Source organism: Vigna umbellata, chromosome 1, assembly GCF_029865625.1.
Source record: "Vigna umbellata cultivar VRB3 chromosome 1, Vumbellata_1.0, whole genome shotgun sequence".
NCBI lineage: Eukaryota > Viridiplantae > Streptophyta > Magnoliopsida > Fabales > Fabaceae > Vigna > Vigna umbellata.
In genome coordinates this window covers 19,141,061-19,159,258 of record NC_142165.1, presented here as the reverse complement: position 1 = coordinate 19,159,258, position 18,198 = coordinate 19,141,061, and the positions used below count along the sequence as shown (strand labels likewise).

Below are 18,198 nucleotides of genomic sequence, written 5' to 3'. Positions count from 1 at the left end.
GTGGATAAAATAGGCTGTAATATGATTATGATATTATGTTATAAAATTTATAACATAAGATTTAACTCAATCCTAAAATACTAACTTTTAAAATAAGATTTGATCCATTTATATATTTAAAATTTTTAAAATTAATTTGATAATATAAAGTTTTCAGTATTATTCTATATTTCATTCCCTTAAATGTATGAAGTAGGAATGTGATTCACATGAATATATGTTGTGTGTTATTATGGAGAAGCATAAATAAATGAGAGGTAGAAAGTGAGAAGAGAAGATTGCAATGCAATGGTTAGAGAAGTTATTGTTTTGAGAAAGGAGAATGGGTTCCTTTTGCACACAAATCACTTTCAATTCAGAAATTAGCAGCAGCTGTCACATTCAACTAAATTGCATTTCACGTAACTCATAAACAATAACTCTCTATTCATGCAAGAAAAAATAATTTCATTTAAATCAACAATCTCAACTACTGCTTCCTGTCATCTTCGTTTTCTTCTGTAAAATATTTATACGCCTAGAATTTTTTTTTTTTTTAATTTTCTAGAACCCTTTTCTTCTTATAAATAAATAAATGGAGAAAGCAATCTTTTAATCAACTATTTTATTTATACTAATTATATACTTTATAACTCAAACAAATACTTAATTAAAATTAAAATAGTTTTAAAATATTTCGCATAAACTAATACATGTCTTAATCAATCAATACATCTCCTTCTTGAAAATAATATTGCATAGTTTAAATATCTACTTTTACGTATTAACAGCTAAAGTGCATCTAATAATTGATCATTGTCCATCTAATAATAGTTATTTTGTCTTTTATTTTTTATAAATGGGTCACGTAGGTAATTTTATTTATGTTGCTTTTAAAACAAATTTTAAATATAATATATAAAATAAATATTTATTTAATAATTTGAATCAGCATGATCCATTTCAATATATTAATTAATTGGTGAAACAAAATACCTTCCATGTATATTATTTACTCTTTCTACGCAATAGCTATTAAATAGCATTATCTAAAATTGCAAAAGCTTACCAGATAATTAACACATCCAAAACATGATAAAGTGGTGATGATTAACATTATTTATAAAAATATATCAAACTTTAATATTTAAAATATTCCTCAAAATGTATCAAGAAAAATCATGACAATTATCAAAATGACATCGTAACTTCAACCACTTATTCAAATGTAAATTTTTATATCCACCGAAAAACAAACAAGACAAAGTTAAATCAATGTAGCATATTATAAAAAAAAAATCGTTTTTCTATAAAGACAACTTAGATCTTTCATATTTTTTTCATCAATGATTTCAAACAACCCAATACCATTGAAGTTGTATCTACAATAAAAAAAATTATACATGCAAATTAAAATAGGTGTTTTTATTCATCATTTTCTAGACCATTATATTTTTATCATTCTCATCTTCATTATCATACTGAGATAATGAAGATGTTACGTATTCACATTATTCACATTATTCACATTATTCACATTGATATGTTAGAGTTATTAGCTTTTAATTTTAATAAATTCTTTTATTCTTTTTGTTAGGGTTGAGGTCAATATTTAAAGTTAGAGTGTGTTATTTATAGTCTAAAAGTTATTATGAAACTAAAGTTCTATTGCCACCCTTTATTCAAATTGTTTGGATCATTTTCTTAAATATATACTTATAATTTGGATTAACACTGATCTAATTACGGCTTAATTGTGAATAATCACACATTTTATCTAAGTTAGTCAACGTTAAGATTAATTGTTATAACTCTTGATCGACCAGTTCACTGTTGTGTTCGTTTGATCTTGAAGGTGACTCACACTAATCTAAATCTCCTGATCGACTAGTTCACTGTTGTGTTCGTTTGATCTTGAAGGTGACTCACACTAATCTAAATAAAAACTGACCGTTCAATTTATGATTGATTAAAGATCATACAATATATATTTTATTTTATCTTTTATATTTTGTAACTCTTGTTACACTTCTATTTTTCTTCCTCTTGTTTTCTAATAATTCTGCTTAAATTTAATTTCATAAAGTATGTTATTCTCAAAATTTGATTATTGATTTTAGGATTATATCAAACATTTTATCTATTAATCCAAGACCAAATATTTTTTATTTATTTAAGAGAATCCATATATATCTTAATCAGATGACATTTGGACTGATCATCATTTGTAACATTGTTCACACAAATTTGGAATGTTAACTTTTGTTTTCTTTGTTAAAATTTATCTTTCAAATAGTGAGTTTGGGATTTATCTTTCAAATCCCCTTTACTTTGGTAATTACCAACCACTTAACATCATCCTTTTGTTGCATAAGATAAGATGATAGGTAAAGTTGAGATGCACTTTTGAAAAAAAAAATGGATCAAACTTTTCATATTTTCTTCCTTTTCTTATTTATATACTCTTAGATTTACAAGAACACCATAATAATTACTTAAAGTTTCACTGTATCTAATTTAATCAACACATATCCATTATTAAATGAAATTTTCTTAATTTGGAATTATGTTTAATAAGTTACGTTAATTTAATAAGTTAATATTTAAACTAGATAAACGGTGTAAACAATTAAAACCCTTATTGACATGATTTAACTCATTTGGATTATGAAGTTATATTTATTCGCTTTTTAAGTTTGAGACAAAATTGTTTAAAAATTTAACACAAAGACAAACTTTAATTTTACATCAAAATTTACGTTAATGTTTAAAGAGTAAAAATATATTTAACACAATAAAAATTATAAGAATTAAAAAGATGACTTTTTTAATATAAGAAAAAAATAATAAAGTTTGTGCAACTTTAGTTTTTTTTTTGATATAAAATAGTTGCTGTTACAGTTTATTAAAAAAAATATTATAGAAATAATCTTAAAAAGAAAATGGTGTTTCAAACCATTTTTTTAAGTAATCTATATCATCTAAGATGATTACCTTGTACGATTAATATGATTTTCAAGATTAAAGTAAAAATGATCTATGAGTATATTCATTTGGGATTACGTTAACTTATACATAATTTCAATTATAATAGCAAATCAGGTTACATAATTAGGAGATTTTAATATTTGTTTAACATCTTAGTGAATTATATATGGTAAAAAATAGTATAAAATAAACGTTTTTCTTCTTTTTTTTGAAGTTTTATTTTTACTGATATTGTAATTTTGGTATATATAAGATAATCTTGTTATATTCTATTGGAGGACTTACACACAAATCTTTAAGAATAATGCTCGGTTACGTTAAAATATTCATTGTTGATATCAGTAATAATTTTGTAGTACAATTATAACATATGAAGAACTATCAACATGAAGAAAAGCTATGATAACTTGAAATTAAGTATTATTATTTTTACAAGATAAACACATTAAACTTCAGTTATAAAAAAGTAAACTAAAAGTTTATATAACAAAAACTATTTAAGCTTTAATACGGAAAGATAGTTTATGATATCGAAATAATGATAAAAGTATAAACATTTTATTTGGAAGATAAAAATATAAAAATTAATATCCAAATAAAATGAAAACTAGGGTTGATCCAATATCCAAATATGATATATACTTTGCAGAAGTTTCTGGGCCAAATGTTGGCAATTTCCTAGCACCAAAATGACAAAGGACGGTCATAAAAAGTCATTAGCCCAGTGTCCTAATACAGTTTCACCTAACATATAGTTATATTGTTCCTTTTATTTAGGAGGTTTGATTAGACCAAAATATCCAATGCACTGTGCTCCCAACATCCAAAGCATCATTGTTGTCTGAATGTAAAAGCGTTTTCTCTTACTGAAGTCTCATGAATATGACATCTCATATATTTTAGCGGTGTTTTATTAGTATCATCCTCGATCCCTTCTTTGCGTTTTCTTGTCCCATCAATAACTGAGCTCAGATCATCAGCAGCAGCAGCCAAACTTGCAGTTTCAACACTATCAGGCATGTCTATGTCACCATCAAGTTTGTCTGCCTCGGCTTCTCCATTCATAGAAAAGAGATTCTTATCCAGATTGTTGAAGAAATGCTTTATTACTGGAAGTAAACACTCGGTTCTTGAAGTGAAAAAGTTAGCTTTGAACATTAAGTCCATCTGCTTGGCAGTTTCGCCAGCAAACACAGAAATTCCTTGTTCCTCAACAACTAGAAGCCACTCTGAACATGAAATCGCTATTAGATACAAGAGGGAAAAGAAAGAGTAGTCTCACAAAGAAAACCAAAGAGGTAGTACTATTTGTTTCAGTTAACAACAATCTTAATTCAATCATCGGTGACATTTTGTGAATTTTTTATTTAGATCATGGAACTTTATAAAAATACAGCAGTGTGTTAATGGTACGGAGACAAGTAAAAAAATGGAAAAACGATAAGAATTGCAAGAAAAAACGAAGGAACTCACTAATAAGGGCTATGGGAGTGGAAACATTTGGTCTGGTGATCTTCCTGCCTATGCAATTTTGATTAGTAACCCAGTTGATCAATTGACTGGGTATACAAGATCTACAGAAGGCATTTATGTACGACATAGCTTTCCCTTGGTCACCTTTTTCCCTGTGACCAAACCAGAGAATATGAGACTTGTCAGGTGAAACATTTGACAAACCCTTCATCCATCAGAGTCACAATTTCCTTTTCTCATACCTAGCAGACTGCACAGCTAACTCAGCAACAAACAACCAAGTTATAGCAACATCTTTCAAGCTGTTGGCATATAGTGAAAATTCTGCCTGAGGGTTAATGAATGAATAGTCTATCATCATCACAGAATTGTACAGGACTTCTTTTAAAAGAACTTGATTTTCAGAACCCTACAGTAAAACAAGAAGTTAGTCGTCGAATCTAATAGCAAAAATTAGAAACAAGTAATGTACTATAATGCATCACACATTTATTAAAGGTAAAAAGGAATAACGTCATGTCCACAGAACTAAGAGCTGAAATTACCAACATAAGAAGGGTGCCCATTATTGGATACAATGACCGTGAAGACGATGGCAATGAATAATTAATGTAGCTAACCAAGCAGTAATCCCTTTTCAAAGACATTATACTGAAAATCAAACTAGTGAACCATTCATGAATAATCGATTATGTAAAGAATTTTACTGGTAAGGTTGAGTTTTAAATTTCCAAAATGTAACTCAGTTTTCCAACAATAATCAATACTTCAGCTCCTGCTCTTACATCAATTATTTTATAAAGAATAGATTTGAGCACTGAAAAATATGTCTTGCATACTATTAAACAGTGCAGTTTAGATCTGATTGCATGCTAACCTGAGTAACCTCTATAGATGGAAGTCACGTCAAGACATGACTAGCCTCCATTAAACATATGCCATGCGGGGTAAGTGGGCTTGTAGTTATTTGAAGTTAGTCCTTTTAGTTTTGAGATCCATAAAAGTTTTCAGGAGAAAACGGTGCTTTGACTAAAGCCCTTAATTCCAAATTATGATCAAGGAAAATAAAAGCAAAAGAGACATGGTACTGACCAGTAGAGAGGTCACTGGGAAAACTGGCTCCAACATCATCCTGAAAAGGGTATCTGAATGGAGACCAATCAGCAATCAGGAAGAACAAACATGAAAACTGTAATGAGGTCACCCCAGAAAGCACAAGGATTGGACCAATGTCAAGCTGACAAATAAACAAATACGGGTAAAAGAGAGATTGAACCGAGAAAACAAACATTTGTGTCAAGTGATCCTATTTGTTTTGCAACAGGAGAAAACTATAATCAAGCATAACTGAGTTTCATCCAGAACTAGCTTCCTAAATTGGTGAAAGAGCACGATTAGATGAAGACATTTACGGGGTAAGATTAAGAAACAAAATTAAAAAAGTATTTTTTGTGCAGAAAATAAAATTATATTTCAAACAAAATAAAGGGCATGTATCAATATTTTTTGTTAAACACTTCTTAATATCTTGTCACTTAAATAAACACATTACATCTTTTTTAAGTTAAAATCTAAGGAATATATGTTTTGACACCGCTGTTTTCCTTTACATCATTAATATAAATAATGATGATATAATAATAATAATCATATTAATTGAATATAAAATTAATAAAATGAGTTGTAGAGTGGGAGTTTAAAATTTAAGAACATAATGCTTTTGTTTGATCAATTTTCTCCATATTTGTAGAAGACAAAGAAAAAATGAGATTATTTTATACATGAATTAATTTGTTGAACTTCTCGTACAATTTCTTAAAATAAAATTTTCGGATTAATTTTAACTGATGAAAAAGTAAAAAAAAAAAATTGTCCTAGATTTCTAAAGAAACTAGTCTAAACAGGTCAAATAAAGGAAAACTTAAACCTTGATCCATAAAAGATAGAAAGAAGTATACTTGACATCGCCCAAATTTATAGAATAGCATAACAGTACCACATTTTACCATGTATAAATCAACCTTAATTAGTGTCCTTCCTCTTAGCAAATATTCACTCATTGATTGTTAATGATGTCATATTAAGTGGGAATATAAATGTAGTGCAAACAAAAGAAACAGGCACAACCTAAAATTTAAGTTAAGTTAGATTTTCAGTGTGATTAGTCATATAATTATATAATTCTACTTTCCTAACATACAAATGTTCAGGAGTATGAATACACAAGAAATGAAACCCACGACCAGTCCTGGCAACATATCAGTAGATAAAATCCATAATGGTTTTGTTAATTGAGTACCGAGGTAATGGGTTTTTCTTTCTTATTATAGATGGGTGGCCGAATATCACGGTACCGCTTCCCGCAAAATTAATAAAATACTCCAGATAATAAAATTAATTTTTCCTTAAAAAAAATTAATAAGATACTTTTAATAAACTTATATTATATTTTAAATTGTTTAAAATTGAAACTGGTGAATAAAGTGATTAATATATATATTCTATTTTTTTTATCATGTAATTTACTTGTTTGTTTTGATACATTAATTTTAAAGAGACGAATTTTATTTAAATTTTAAATTATCATAATTAAAATAAAAAAAATGTATTCAGAGAAAAAAAAATTATCAAAACAAAGAATAAAATATTTTTCTAGTGATCACGATATCCGCAGATATTTTATAAACCTGTGGATAATGGTCAATTCCGGAATAGTAATGTAATACTGAAAATGAAAAGTGCAACTTCACCCAATAGTCACATTAGGTGACCAAGTAGTCACTATAAATGCACAAAGAAATTAAACTGTAATTCTAAAATGAAAAAATAGTTGAATTGAGAAATCAGGGTCTTACCCAAAAAGCGAAAACTTCGAAACCCTGTTATGGTCTGAACTGCGGAAGCGAGCAAATTCTTCTCCAGCTCCGCTCTGCTAAGTCCTTTTTCGAACGCCAAACACAGCTTCAACAAAAGCGCTTCGCACATAACAACTCCCGCCAAGATCCCAACCTCGCAACCCTTCATAATCCCCTTCCGAAATTCCTCACTCACAAGAGGGAAAAACCCTTCCACGGCGCAATCTCCAAAAACCCCAACGCCACCGCCACCGCCACCATCATCGTCCACCATCCACACCTTGATCAAATCCCCGAACTCCAGGACCGCCACGTCGCCGTTGCAAACCTCCTTCCCGCAGTAAATGCTGCAGTAGCTCACAACTCCTTCCACCAGACTCTCCACCTCGCTTCTAAACTCCCGTCGCCGAAGCGCCAAGCAGTGTAGAACAAACACCAGCGGCGCGAGCGCAGCGATCCGCTTCGTGGACCCGCACGCACCGGTACACGAAACGAGCAACTGGAACAGGTCCCTGACGCTTCGTGAAGGCTCGCGCGCTGCACGAAATTCGAGGGCAGCGTAGAACCAGAGGATTGGGATGGGAGGGTTGGGAGTGGCGTGGAGCATGCGGGAGAAGATGGAGGTGAAGTCGGAGAAGTTGGTGACGCCTCTGCTGTGTTCGGCGAAGAAGCGGTTGATGGATTCCTTGAGCATGTGTTCGTAAGGGTTACCGTTAGGGTTAGGATTCATCATTTTTGGGAAATTTGGTTGGGTGTGATGAAGGGGAAGAGTGAAGGTGAAGGAAATGAAGGGAAATTAAAGAGAGAGAGAAACCCTAGGTTTTATGGAAGGTGCAGGGAAAACGGGAGGGAAAGGAATATACACTTTGGTAACGGACAACTTTTTTGAATTTCCTTTTCTACAATATTTAAATTGTTTATTACTTTAATTTTTTTTTTTCATTTTGTAATTAACATGATTAATGCCATTCTATGTTTTTCGTCAATCCACTTGTTAGTTTAAATTTAGTTATTTTAATGCTTGTAATTAAGCTTAATAGTTTATTTGTCATGAAAGTGCATGACCATCAAACTTTTTTTTAATTTCAATAAACTAAGATAAAGCTCGTATCATATCATTAAAATGTATTTTAAATCATATATTTTTAACTAAAATATGTAAAAATGTATTTCAAGTAAATGAGAAATTATTTTACAGATAAAGAAATTTTTTATGAAAATTTTCTATTTTTTAAATATAAATTAACCTTGGAAAAGTTTTATTGTTTTGACGTTGGAAGTTAGTTATTTTGGTAAAATGTTATGGTGAAATGTAGCAATCAGCTCCAAAACTATAAACAAGGAAGGTTTGTTACAAATTGGTCCACCATGATCCTAAAATGGCGAGCATATTGCAGAGGAGATTGCCTCAGGAAGAAACACAGATTTTCCGTGAACGATACCTTTCATTCCTCCTTAACAAATTACAGACAAAAATAAAAAATAATACCAAACCAAAGTGCGTGTTGTGTCTCCATGGCTCTCATCACTCGAACCGGAACCACGTGCCGCCTCCCTCAGCGGCTAGCTTCGGCGTCCCTCCTCCACAGCAGTTCCTCCGGAACGGTGGCTCCGACGAGTTATTGTGCGCCGTCTCCGCCGGCGAAGTCCTCCCCCGTGGGATTGTCGAAGCCGGCGGAGTTCGTAATCTCGAAGGTCGACGCGCTCATGAACTGGGCCCGCGTGGGGTCCATCTGGCCCATGACGTTTGGGCTGGCCTGTTGCGCGGTGGAGATGATGCACACGGGCGCGGCCCGTTACGATCTGGACCGCTTCGGAATCATCTTCAGGCCCAGCCCACGCCAGTCCGACTGCATGATCGTTGCCGGCACCCTCACCAACAAGATGGCCCCTGCTCTTCGCAAGTTCGTCTTCTCTCTAACCATTTTCTCTGTCATTGCCCATAAAAATTAATTTTTTTTTATCTGCTTATAATAAAAAAGTAATTTTTAGAAAAGGGTAATGGATTTACTAACAAAAGATGGTAAAAAAATTATTAGGGTTTATGATCAAATGCCAGAACCAAGGTGGGTGATATCAATGGGAAGCTGTGCCAATGGAGGAGGATATTACCACTATTCATACTCAGTTGTGAGAGGATGTGACAGGATTGTTCCTGTTGACATATATATCCCAGGTTGTCCTCCAACTGCAGAGGCTTTACTCTATGGTCTCCTCCAGCTCCAGAAGAAGATCAATAGGCGCAAGGACTTCCTCTGGTGGTGGACAAAGTGAAGAACTATTGCTTCTTCCATGCCTTTTCTACATCATATGTTATAGCAATAATAATCACCATTTTCTTTTCTTTCAATGCATGTTTGGTTTGGATCCGAAGCTGAACTTACTCAGACTAGTTTTTATTCCTAATACCTTAGCTTCCAACCACAATCCGAACATGCACTAGAAAGCTTCTGGGATTTCAAATGTTTCTGTGTTGATATATAAATCATAAACCTGTGTGAATAAATGACCACCACCTCAAGTTTATTAACTCAAATTTTCGTTTTGAGCAACTAATATATGCAAGATGGCATGTCACACTTGTGTCATTGAAATTTTCGATGTACTAGTCTTCAAAATATCTAATGTTTTAATAGTCTCTATCCATGAAGATTTTAACACTCAAAATTTTAGATGCAAAATAAATTATTTAGTTTAGTGGAAGTATCTCAAGTCTTATAATATTTGTTTCATTATGATTTTTCTTCAGCGTAACAGAGGGAGTGTTTTCTTTAGTGAGTAAATCATAGCATATTCCCACATTGCAATCACTCCTTATAAGATTAGTATTTAATGTCAATGGTAGGTTTGTATCACAGATTTTAAAACTGAGTGGGAAATTATCAGTAATGTTTGTTGTGATTGCGTGACCTTTTGATACCTATTCCAAATTTGGTATAACACTACCAACATATAAAACAAAGTTTTCTTTAATATACTCTTATTTTTTTAGAATTACTAATTTGTAAAATGAGATTGGACATAGACCGTTAACATAGTTTAAAACTATATATATTACTAGCTCAAGTTACACCAAATTGATTATACAAGGTGGGATAAAACCAATATGTGCCAATTAGATCTAGTTAGTCATTTTATTAACTAAACGTGTCAGTAATTAAGTTTAATTTAATTAGGTGGTGATTAGATCCATTGTGCTATACAAAACTATAAATACAAGTCAAAAGTATGGTTGTTGAAACTTTTATGATACATTCATCACAATATAATCAATTAAACTGTTTGAATAATAACTAATTTAAACATCAAAGTATCTATAGCAGGTATACTCGATCGTCTAAAATGCACAAACAGTAAGGAAAAGAGTTTAGGAGTGAAAAAAAATTGCTTAAAGTAAACACTCAACCCCATACACTCGAAACATTTTGGCACCCACAGGCCAAGCAGAATCTTTTAAGCTTATGTGGTGACTACAAGGAATATAGGGAGCAATCAAACGCAAAAGAAGACCGTCAACAATGAAATGGACTTGATGGAGATGATAAGAATAATGCAATAGAAGCAATCGTCAACATGACCAATATGTTGTCGTAGGAATCATAGAAACACTTTTGTCCAATAACTAGATGATATCAATGTTCAACAAGTATGATGGGTCCACATATCCAGACTAGCACATCAGGATTTTCGTGAACCAAATGATGTGGTACACCACAAGTGACCCTATATGGTGTCAAGTTTTCTCTACCTCGCTAAAGGGAGAAAACCCTTGGTTTGGTTTTCCACCCTTTTCGCCAACTCGATAAACTGCTTCGTGACTATACGAACGAAGTTTAGGGCTCAATTTGCAACAAGTCGACCAATCAACTGCGTCGATTACTCTCGTCAATGTTTGGCAGGAGAAGGATGAATCTCTTGAGACGTTCAAGAAGGTGTCCTGTTACATCCAAAACCTCACTTCCGATGTGGTCGTGCACCACTTAATAACAAAGTCTATGCATGAAGCTAACCAAAAGCATGGACGAACTGAGGTAGAAAGTAATCAAATTCATGCAAGTAAAAAACATGTAATTTTTTTACAAACAATATACACAAAATCATCTAATACTAAGAAAGAGGTGATAGATAGAAAAATCACAAGAACAAGAGAAAGATCAAGAGACCTCTATTTTAGCAAGCCACCCCTCTTATCGTTCCAAGACTAAGATATTATTGAAAAATGAAAAGACATAAAAGCAATGTATTTAAAGTCATTTCTTAAAAAAAAAACTAACAAAACTATATAAAGTTGGATACAAATACAATATATATAGTTATATAATGAGCAAGGAACTTCAAATTGGACAATGTTATTCAGAGGCCTTTTTCACTTCGAAGAAGCTGACATAGATGATACGTATGGATTGTGGATTTATTCTTAAGCTCTTTTGGATTGACACCAAACATCTTCCTTTCAATGCCATGGTTTGAAAGCATTTTATTATATGATTTGTTGTTATTGGAGAACTAACTCTCTTTTTTTGTTCTTCATGATCTGTTCTGTAATAGTAGAAGTTACATCCCTACACTCCTCCAACTTACATAAGCATATTTTAGGTTTTTCAACAAATCCAATATGTATCATACTCTTATTACAAGGTTCCATCACTTCACGAATTTTATAACAAGTTTTCACTTATATATGGAAAAGACATTGACAAACCCGTTACCATTGGTTAAATTCTTCTCATTGTTTTCTTTTTTATTCAAACCATTTGCATTGTCTTGCAAACAAAACAATCTCTGTTTACCTCTTTAGCAACGTGGTATGCCTTTTTGCTTTGAATAAGTATTTATGAAAAAATAGATAAATTTCCTCGAATATATAATAACTTTAAAGTATACTCATTCCTCTATTTAAATTTAAATTAAATGCTTATTAAATTAAAATAAATAGCTCATTTAAACAATTTTCTTAAAAACAATTATATTAGCTGGTAATATATACATGTCCAAAAGGATGCAAGGCTCTAATTTTATCATGGTGGTCTCATATATACGTGTTAGATTAATCTTAAGTACATATTAGAAAAAAAATAACTAAAGTAGAAATAATATACATGACGTAGAAAAACTAGTTTTTATTATATAAAAAACTCTATGATATTTCCTAAATCTTTTACGAGTTAAAATATACGTTTATTTTAAAATAAAGGATTTGCATTTTTTAAATACCAAAAAATTAATTCCAGAGATAGAAAAATCAAGGAAAAAAAATTCATAGTTTGAAAACCTAATATAATAACGGAAAACAAATTCCAAAAATTAATTCACCTATTTACTCGGTTAAATAATTTGTGATGATAACATGTCCAACGGCCTTAAACGGAGTCCAAATAGCAGGCCCAAACTTTCGGATCTTTTGAACAGTTTTTTCGCAAATTTTGACGCCGAAACTAACATTAGGGTTTACAGCACAAGTATATAAAGCTGTGACCACACGATACTAACCATCTTCATCTGATAGCACTGACACGTTTTGTTCAATGAGGTGAGTTTTGTTGTTGTTGTTCTTCGATGTTGTGTGTTTTTGAGATGTTCGGCCATGGAAGTAAACCATGGGCTCTATATTAAGAGTCAACAGCAGGGGCTTGTTCTATAGTTACCTGACTGCCGCTTAGAGCCAAGATGAAAACACCAGTTGAAGATCCTTGAAACATATCCCCTTTGTTTCAAGACACAATTTCTGGTCAAATTTTCTATTTTTGTTTTCGTCAATTGTTGATGTTGTTGTTGTTGGCACTTCAGTCAGACACGGGTGTTTGTTGCTCAATCTAAAAACAAACAACCTTTTGCATGGTGCCTATATTTAATCGGCTATTGATTCACGATTGGGGGAACTTTTCATCTGTGGTTCCTTCAAATTTCAAGCAGCTACATCTTCTCCGATCAATAAAATTTTTTAAACCTAAAACTATATATTTTGCTCATCAAAATATTTTTTTTAAATATATTAAATTTAATAATAAATACAGACTGCCAAGCTCACTCCTCCATCTCACATTTGAGAGGCACATTAAAAACTAGTATAAATTGTTCAGCAAGACTTCAGAAACAAAATTAAAACTTGAAAAAAATTGAAAGTTTTAGAATGAAATTTGAAGTCTTTGAACCCCTCATAGCAACTGCTACTATCTCAAATTCATCAGTCAGGACTGAAAACTGCATGACATACTTTGAAACAGAGTGAAATCAATTTTAGGATCACATAAGTGACATAGTACTACATCATCAAAACAGAGTTAGCAACTTTTCGGATATTCTTCATACTACATCCGAAAGTTTCAGGTTCAGTAGTAGCAACTTTATAAAATTTGAATGCTCTTTCTCTTCCCGCAAGTCTCGGGATTGAGTTTGAACTCTTCCTCCACAAGATTTTTTACTAATATTGTGAGAAATAGAGCATTTCATCCGTTCTAAAAACATTATCAAGAAACTATTCTTCTCTCGTTCTCTTTTTTTTAATATCATTTTTTTTCTAGATTTATTTTATTATCTGTATAAAGATAATTCTCTTAAAAAATTTATTTATTTTATTATTATTATTATATATCTATTTTAGTTTTCTTTTTTTATTTTTCTATAGCTAATGGCCCCGGGTCTTTTTCATTGATTCTCATAAATATTAAAAAAAAATTCTTTATTTAAATTTATTTGATTCGAAAAATTATATTTGTAATTAAAAAAAAATAAAAGATAAAACCAAAATAGTATCTTGCGCAGTATAAGTTCTTAAGGACATCAGTCACCTTTTATACAACACAATCAATATTGACATCACCATCGGAATAACAGACAACTTCCTAAAACCAGCCACTAGCTTTTCAAAATCATTAGTATAGTCATCGTCATAAGGTTCATATACACATCCAACAAAATCAAGTGATGCATCACCAACTTTCCCGGCCAAACATTGCAACCTCTTGCAACCTTCTTTGTGAAAGTTGGAAGATTACCAACGTGTGCCTATTTTTTTTTTGTTACTTTTTCCTTAAGCCAAAGTGGGTTAGTTCTATCATAAGGTCTATAAATAGACCTTCATTTGCTAACATTTTCTCTTTTTGTCCTCTCTATTAGTTTCATCTCTTCTCTTTTTCTTTTCCAATTATATTTTAGGTTTATTTAGAGTTTCTTAGTTATATATTCTCGTAAATCTTTCGAAAATTCTTGTTAAATCTTGTTTGTTCCTAGTTTTTTTATCTTTTGTCAGTTTTTCTAAGACAATTTTAAGGATCTATAACTTATATCAATAACTCAGTCTCAGAAAATAAGAATATTGTTTCCGAAACTAAAACGATATTTTTCAAACTTTTTTTTAAAGATGTATAAAAAATCAAAGTTTTCTCTGGTAAGAATTTTTAGCATCAAATAATTTGTAATGGTTGAATAATTTCTATTTTAGTGCTTTAGTACTAATTCTTTGCCTTTCCTTGGGAATGCAGGTCAGTTGCAATTATCATGATCAAAATGCTCGAGTTCTTATCGAAACAGAAAAGGGTATAATTTGTAAAGCTGGAGAAAACCTTACATCCTATGCATAGGAAAGTCATCCACCCATCTTGTGTCCATTTAAATGTTTTACTCGACGCTTTCACAAAAGCTAGGTTGATGGATGAAGCCAAGAGGGTTTATGAGGAGCTATCAACTTTTGGTACAGTTCCTGATCTTGTATGTTATCGTACCCTGCTGAAATGTGGAAAGCATGAATGAACTATTTTGAAAGCATACGCGAGTCAACAAAAGGCGAAAACTTCACCATGAGTAAAGCTGTGCATTCTTACAAATCTGCCGAAAAGCAATGTAAAGCCAAGCTAAGGAAAGACTAATTTTAAAGAACAATGGAATCCCATTCTTTAAGAAAGTTGAGGTTGTATCAGGAGAGTGAAAACTCCATGAGATACTTGTGTATGTGAGAAGAATTATGATAGTGGAACAAACTAATCAGCCTGGCAATGGTTATGGTGGATGTTACATGTATGCTGTGGGTACATCATGATTGCATGTATGTTCAGAAGTACTTTTGTGAGGGGGATGTGATTCACGTTTTACTTTTTGGCAATAGTCATAATATGGAGAATTATGTTATAATAGAATCTGTGTTGCTTCGAATCTCTAAAATTAGGATGTTCAAAATTCATTCAAGTGCACTAAACTATCAAATAAATGTATTATATTATACCACAAATTTTGAACTCTTTAGATTTAAAACTAAACTCTACCTTTTTATAGTTCAATTTAAAAAAAATTGAACTCTACCTTTTTATAATTCGGTTTTAAAAAATTGAACTTCTAAAATTAGGTTTAGTTAATTACTTATTAATTTAAAAATAGTTAATTTTATATTTTTTACTTGTTTCATTATAACTCAACCAAATTTTGGCTGGGACTGAGTTGATTGAATTTAGTTGATTGAATTTAGTCAATTTTTAGTTCAAAATTGACTTAATTGAGTTTCAACACCTGTTGTCTCAACTGAATTTGACCGAAGTCGAGTTAATCGAATTCAGTCAAATTTTGATTGAGATTAACTCGATTGAGATTTGGTTAAGATAGTCTTGATTGAATTTGGTTGATTTTTTTTTTGTGATTGTTCTAATCAAATTTGGTTGATTTTCGATCGAGGACGACTTGACCGAATTTTGGTCGGGATTGACTCAATCGAGTTTCGACCATGGACGTCTTGACTGAATTTGACCGAAATTCAGTCAAGATTGTCTCGACATCTTGCCAGACCTAGCGCATCTCAACTTTGGTCCGACCCATTCCATCTTGACTTTGGCCTATGTCAACTCGTCTCGACCTTTAATCTTGTCAAACTTGTTTCCACCTTGGGTCCAACATGATTTGTATTGACATTTGGTCTAACCTAGCTTGTCTTAATCTTTCGTCGGACTCGTTTCGAACTTGGATCAAGTTGATTGGTATCGACCTTTGCTTTGATCCAACCCATCTCGATCTTTAACATATCTCAAAGTTGTGTTGCGTAAAAAAGTAGAAAACAAAAGAATAGTTCAGTTTGTTTGACCGTGTATATAAGTGCAGTTCATTTTGTCTACTTCTATTCTTAACTTTGTATAAGGAGTTTTAGATTGAATTTAGCTTGTGAAATTGGCCTGGTTTGACTGAAGGTGTATTAGGAACTAAAATCCTACCTTTTGTCTCGTTTTGGTTCATTTTTGCCGTTGTATATGAAGTGCTTCATGCTACTTTGGCAAATGCTGTTCGTTAGTTACAAATAAGCAAATATAGTTTACCCTTCTAATCCATTTATCTTGTTTTAAATTATGAATTTGTTGTCATAGTGTGAAAGCCAAAAGGGTGAGGAAAATGAAGATCATTTATGGACTGTGTTTCATTGCAATATATCACTTTCAAAAGCTGCATAATCTCTCTCAAAATTCCTCTCGGGTTTAATTCTGCTGCTAAAAATGGGGCTTCACATTGAGGAATCCAACCGTCTTTCCAAACTTCAAAAGACTGTTATGATTGAGATGAAGAATCTAGAAATACTGTACTGTTGTAATTTTTCTTGTACAATATCTGTTTGATATATGAATATATCTAATATTATTTGTATATTATCCCTATCATCGGCAAAATCAATTTGTTTTATTTATATCACACTTATCAGTTGGCTTATCGAATGATAAGATAAGAGAAGTTTGTCCTTTCACGCAATTGAAAGATCTTCACCCGAAAAGGATCACTTCTTACAATGATGCAGAAGCAAGTTGTGCAACTTGCTGATACGTGTTCATTTTTTAAATAAAAGCAACTTGTGTCACTTGCTGATACATGGCCAACTTTTAAAACAAGAACGGATTCTGCACAACGAGAGGGAATTTGTAATTTTATATTAAGTTTTTAATATAAGACGATAAGAGAGAAGTTGTTTAAAAAAATATAATATTTGACTCATGCCAACTAGGAGATTAAGATTCCCAATATTACATGAAGTGGTGATCTAATCTCTTTAGCCCTTAATATTTTAGGTTTAATACTTTTTTTTTTTCCAATTTTGATGGAGAAACAATAAGCAATACAAATTCTGGTGTCGACTTCAGAAATACTTCCAATGGGGTCGCCGCCAGCAACGATGACATCTATGATGAATGATGTGGGCGCTATATTGTTGCTGGTGGGTGAGAAAACTTAACGATTTTTTGGAAGATCATGCGATTTGGGGGTTTAACAGGTGCTCTATTCTCGCGGAGAGGAGCTTGTGGTGGTGGATTGCGGTTGATGCAATAATTCACGGCAGCGCGGTGAGGCTGAAGAGGTGACGGGCAGACGTCGAAGGTGGAGAGGTATGAAGAAAATGGCAGCTCTGGAACGGCGGCGACGTCCGATTAATTTTTAAAAGAAGAACCCTAATATCAGAAATAGAATTTCAAAAATAATAAATTCAGCTCACTACCCCTTAAGGACTCCATGTCAGCCAATACATTACATTTCACTGCACATCTGGACATCTAGCCGTTAACGATTTAAACGGTGTTTGCAAAAAATACTAAATTGAATACAAATTATATTCTTTAACACTACATTGAAGAACAACAAAAAAATTAGGACCATTTTGTGCATTCTCTTCCAAAATTGAGACGAAAAAAAGGTATTAAACCAATATTTTATTACGTAAATGTAATAATAATTAAAAAAATGTAGTGTTTGATGTTTTCCTTTTGTTGATATTTTTATATACTAATTTTTTTTTCTTTTTCTATTAAGACGGCAATGTTAACTTTCATTTTAGTTGATTTATAGGATCTTTCTAATGTCTACTTGCGTTCTCAAATAAATTATACCAGGCTTAGAGTGTTTGGCTTTATGACAGAAAGTAGAAAAATTGTTTTATTTGGAGTCA

The 18,198-nt window shown here is 31.9% G+C and overlaps 2 protein-coding genes and 1 long non-coding RNA gene across 3 annotated transcripts; 2 read left to right on the top strand and 1 right to left on the bottom strand.

The window, feature by feature from the left end:
* Nucleotides 1-3,503: 3,503 nt before the first annotated feature.
* Nucleotides 3,504-8,279, bottom strand: LOC124832686 (SNF2 domain protein). The gene is made up of 5 exons (XM_047306949.2): nucleotides 7,296-8,279; nucleotides 5,533-5,585; nucleotides 4,683-4,849; nucleotides 4,441-4,592; nucleotides 3,504-4,196 (listed from the first exon to the last, which is right to left on the bottom strand). Exons 1-5 carry the CDS (start codon nucleotides 8,026-8,028, stop codon nucleotides 3,799-3,801), a joined length of 1,503 nt encoding a protein of 500 aa, XP_047162905.1. The 5' UTR covers nucleotides 8,029-8,279; the 3' UTR covers nucleotides 3,504-3,798.
* A 305-nt stretch (nucleotides 8,280-8,584) lies between these two features.
* On the top strand, nucleotides 8,585-9,883 carry LOC124832677 (NADH-ubiquinone oxidoreductase 20 kDa subunit). The gene is made up of 2 exons (XM_047306938.2): nucleotides 8,585-9,199; nucleotides 9,335-9,883. The coding sequence occupies exons 1-2, from the start codon at nucleotides 8,811-8,813 to the stop codon at nucleotides 9,567-9,569; spliced, it is 624 nt and encodes a 207-aa protein (XP_047162894.1). The 5' UTR covers nucleotides 8,585-8,810; the 3' UTR covers nucleotides 9,570-9,883.
* A 2,803-nt stretch (nucleotides 9,884-12,686) lies between these two features.
* Nucleotides 12,687-15,360, top strand: LOC148204860 (uncharacterized). The gene is made up of 2 exons (XR_015782293.1): nucleotides 12,687-12,825; nucleotides 14,777-15,360. It is a non-coding gene; the product is annotated as an uncharacterized LOC148204860 (long non-coding RNA).
* Nucleotides 15,361-18,198: the final 2,838 nt, after the last annotated feature.

Coding starts and splice junctions, on each gene's coding strand:
- LOC124832677 (XM_047306938.2), top strand. CDS start 8,811: ATGGCTCTCATCACTCGAACCGGAACCACGTGCCGCCTCCCTCAGCGG. Junction 9,200..9,334: donor ATGGCCCCTGCTCTTCGCAA/GTTCGTCTTCTC, acceptor AAAAATTATTAG/GGTTTATGATCAAATGCCAG.
- LOC124832686 (XM_047306949.2), bottom strand. CDS start 8,028: ATGATGAATCCTAACCCTAACGGTAACCCTTACGAACACATGCTCAAG. Junction 5,586..7,295: donor TCGAAGTTTTCGCTTTTTGG/GTAAGACCCTGA, acceptor GTCTCCATTCAG/ATACCCTTTTCAGGATGATG. Junction 4,850..5,532: donor TCCCAGTGACCTCTCTACTG/GTCAGTACCATG, acceptor GTTTTACTGTAG/GGTTCTGAAAATCAAGTTCT.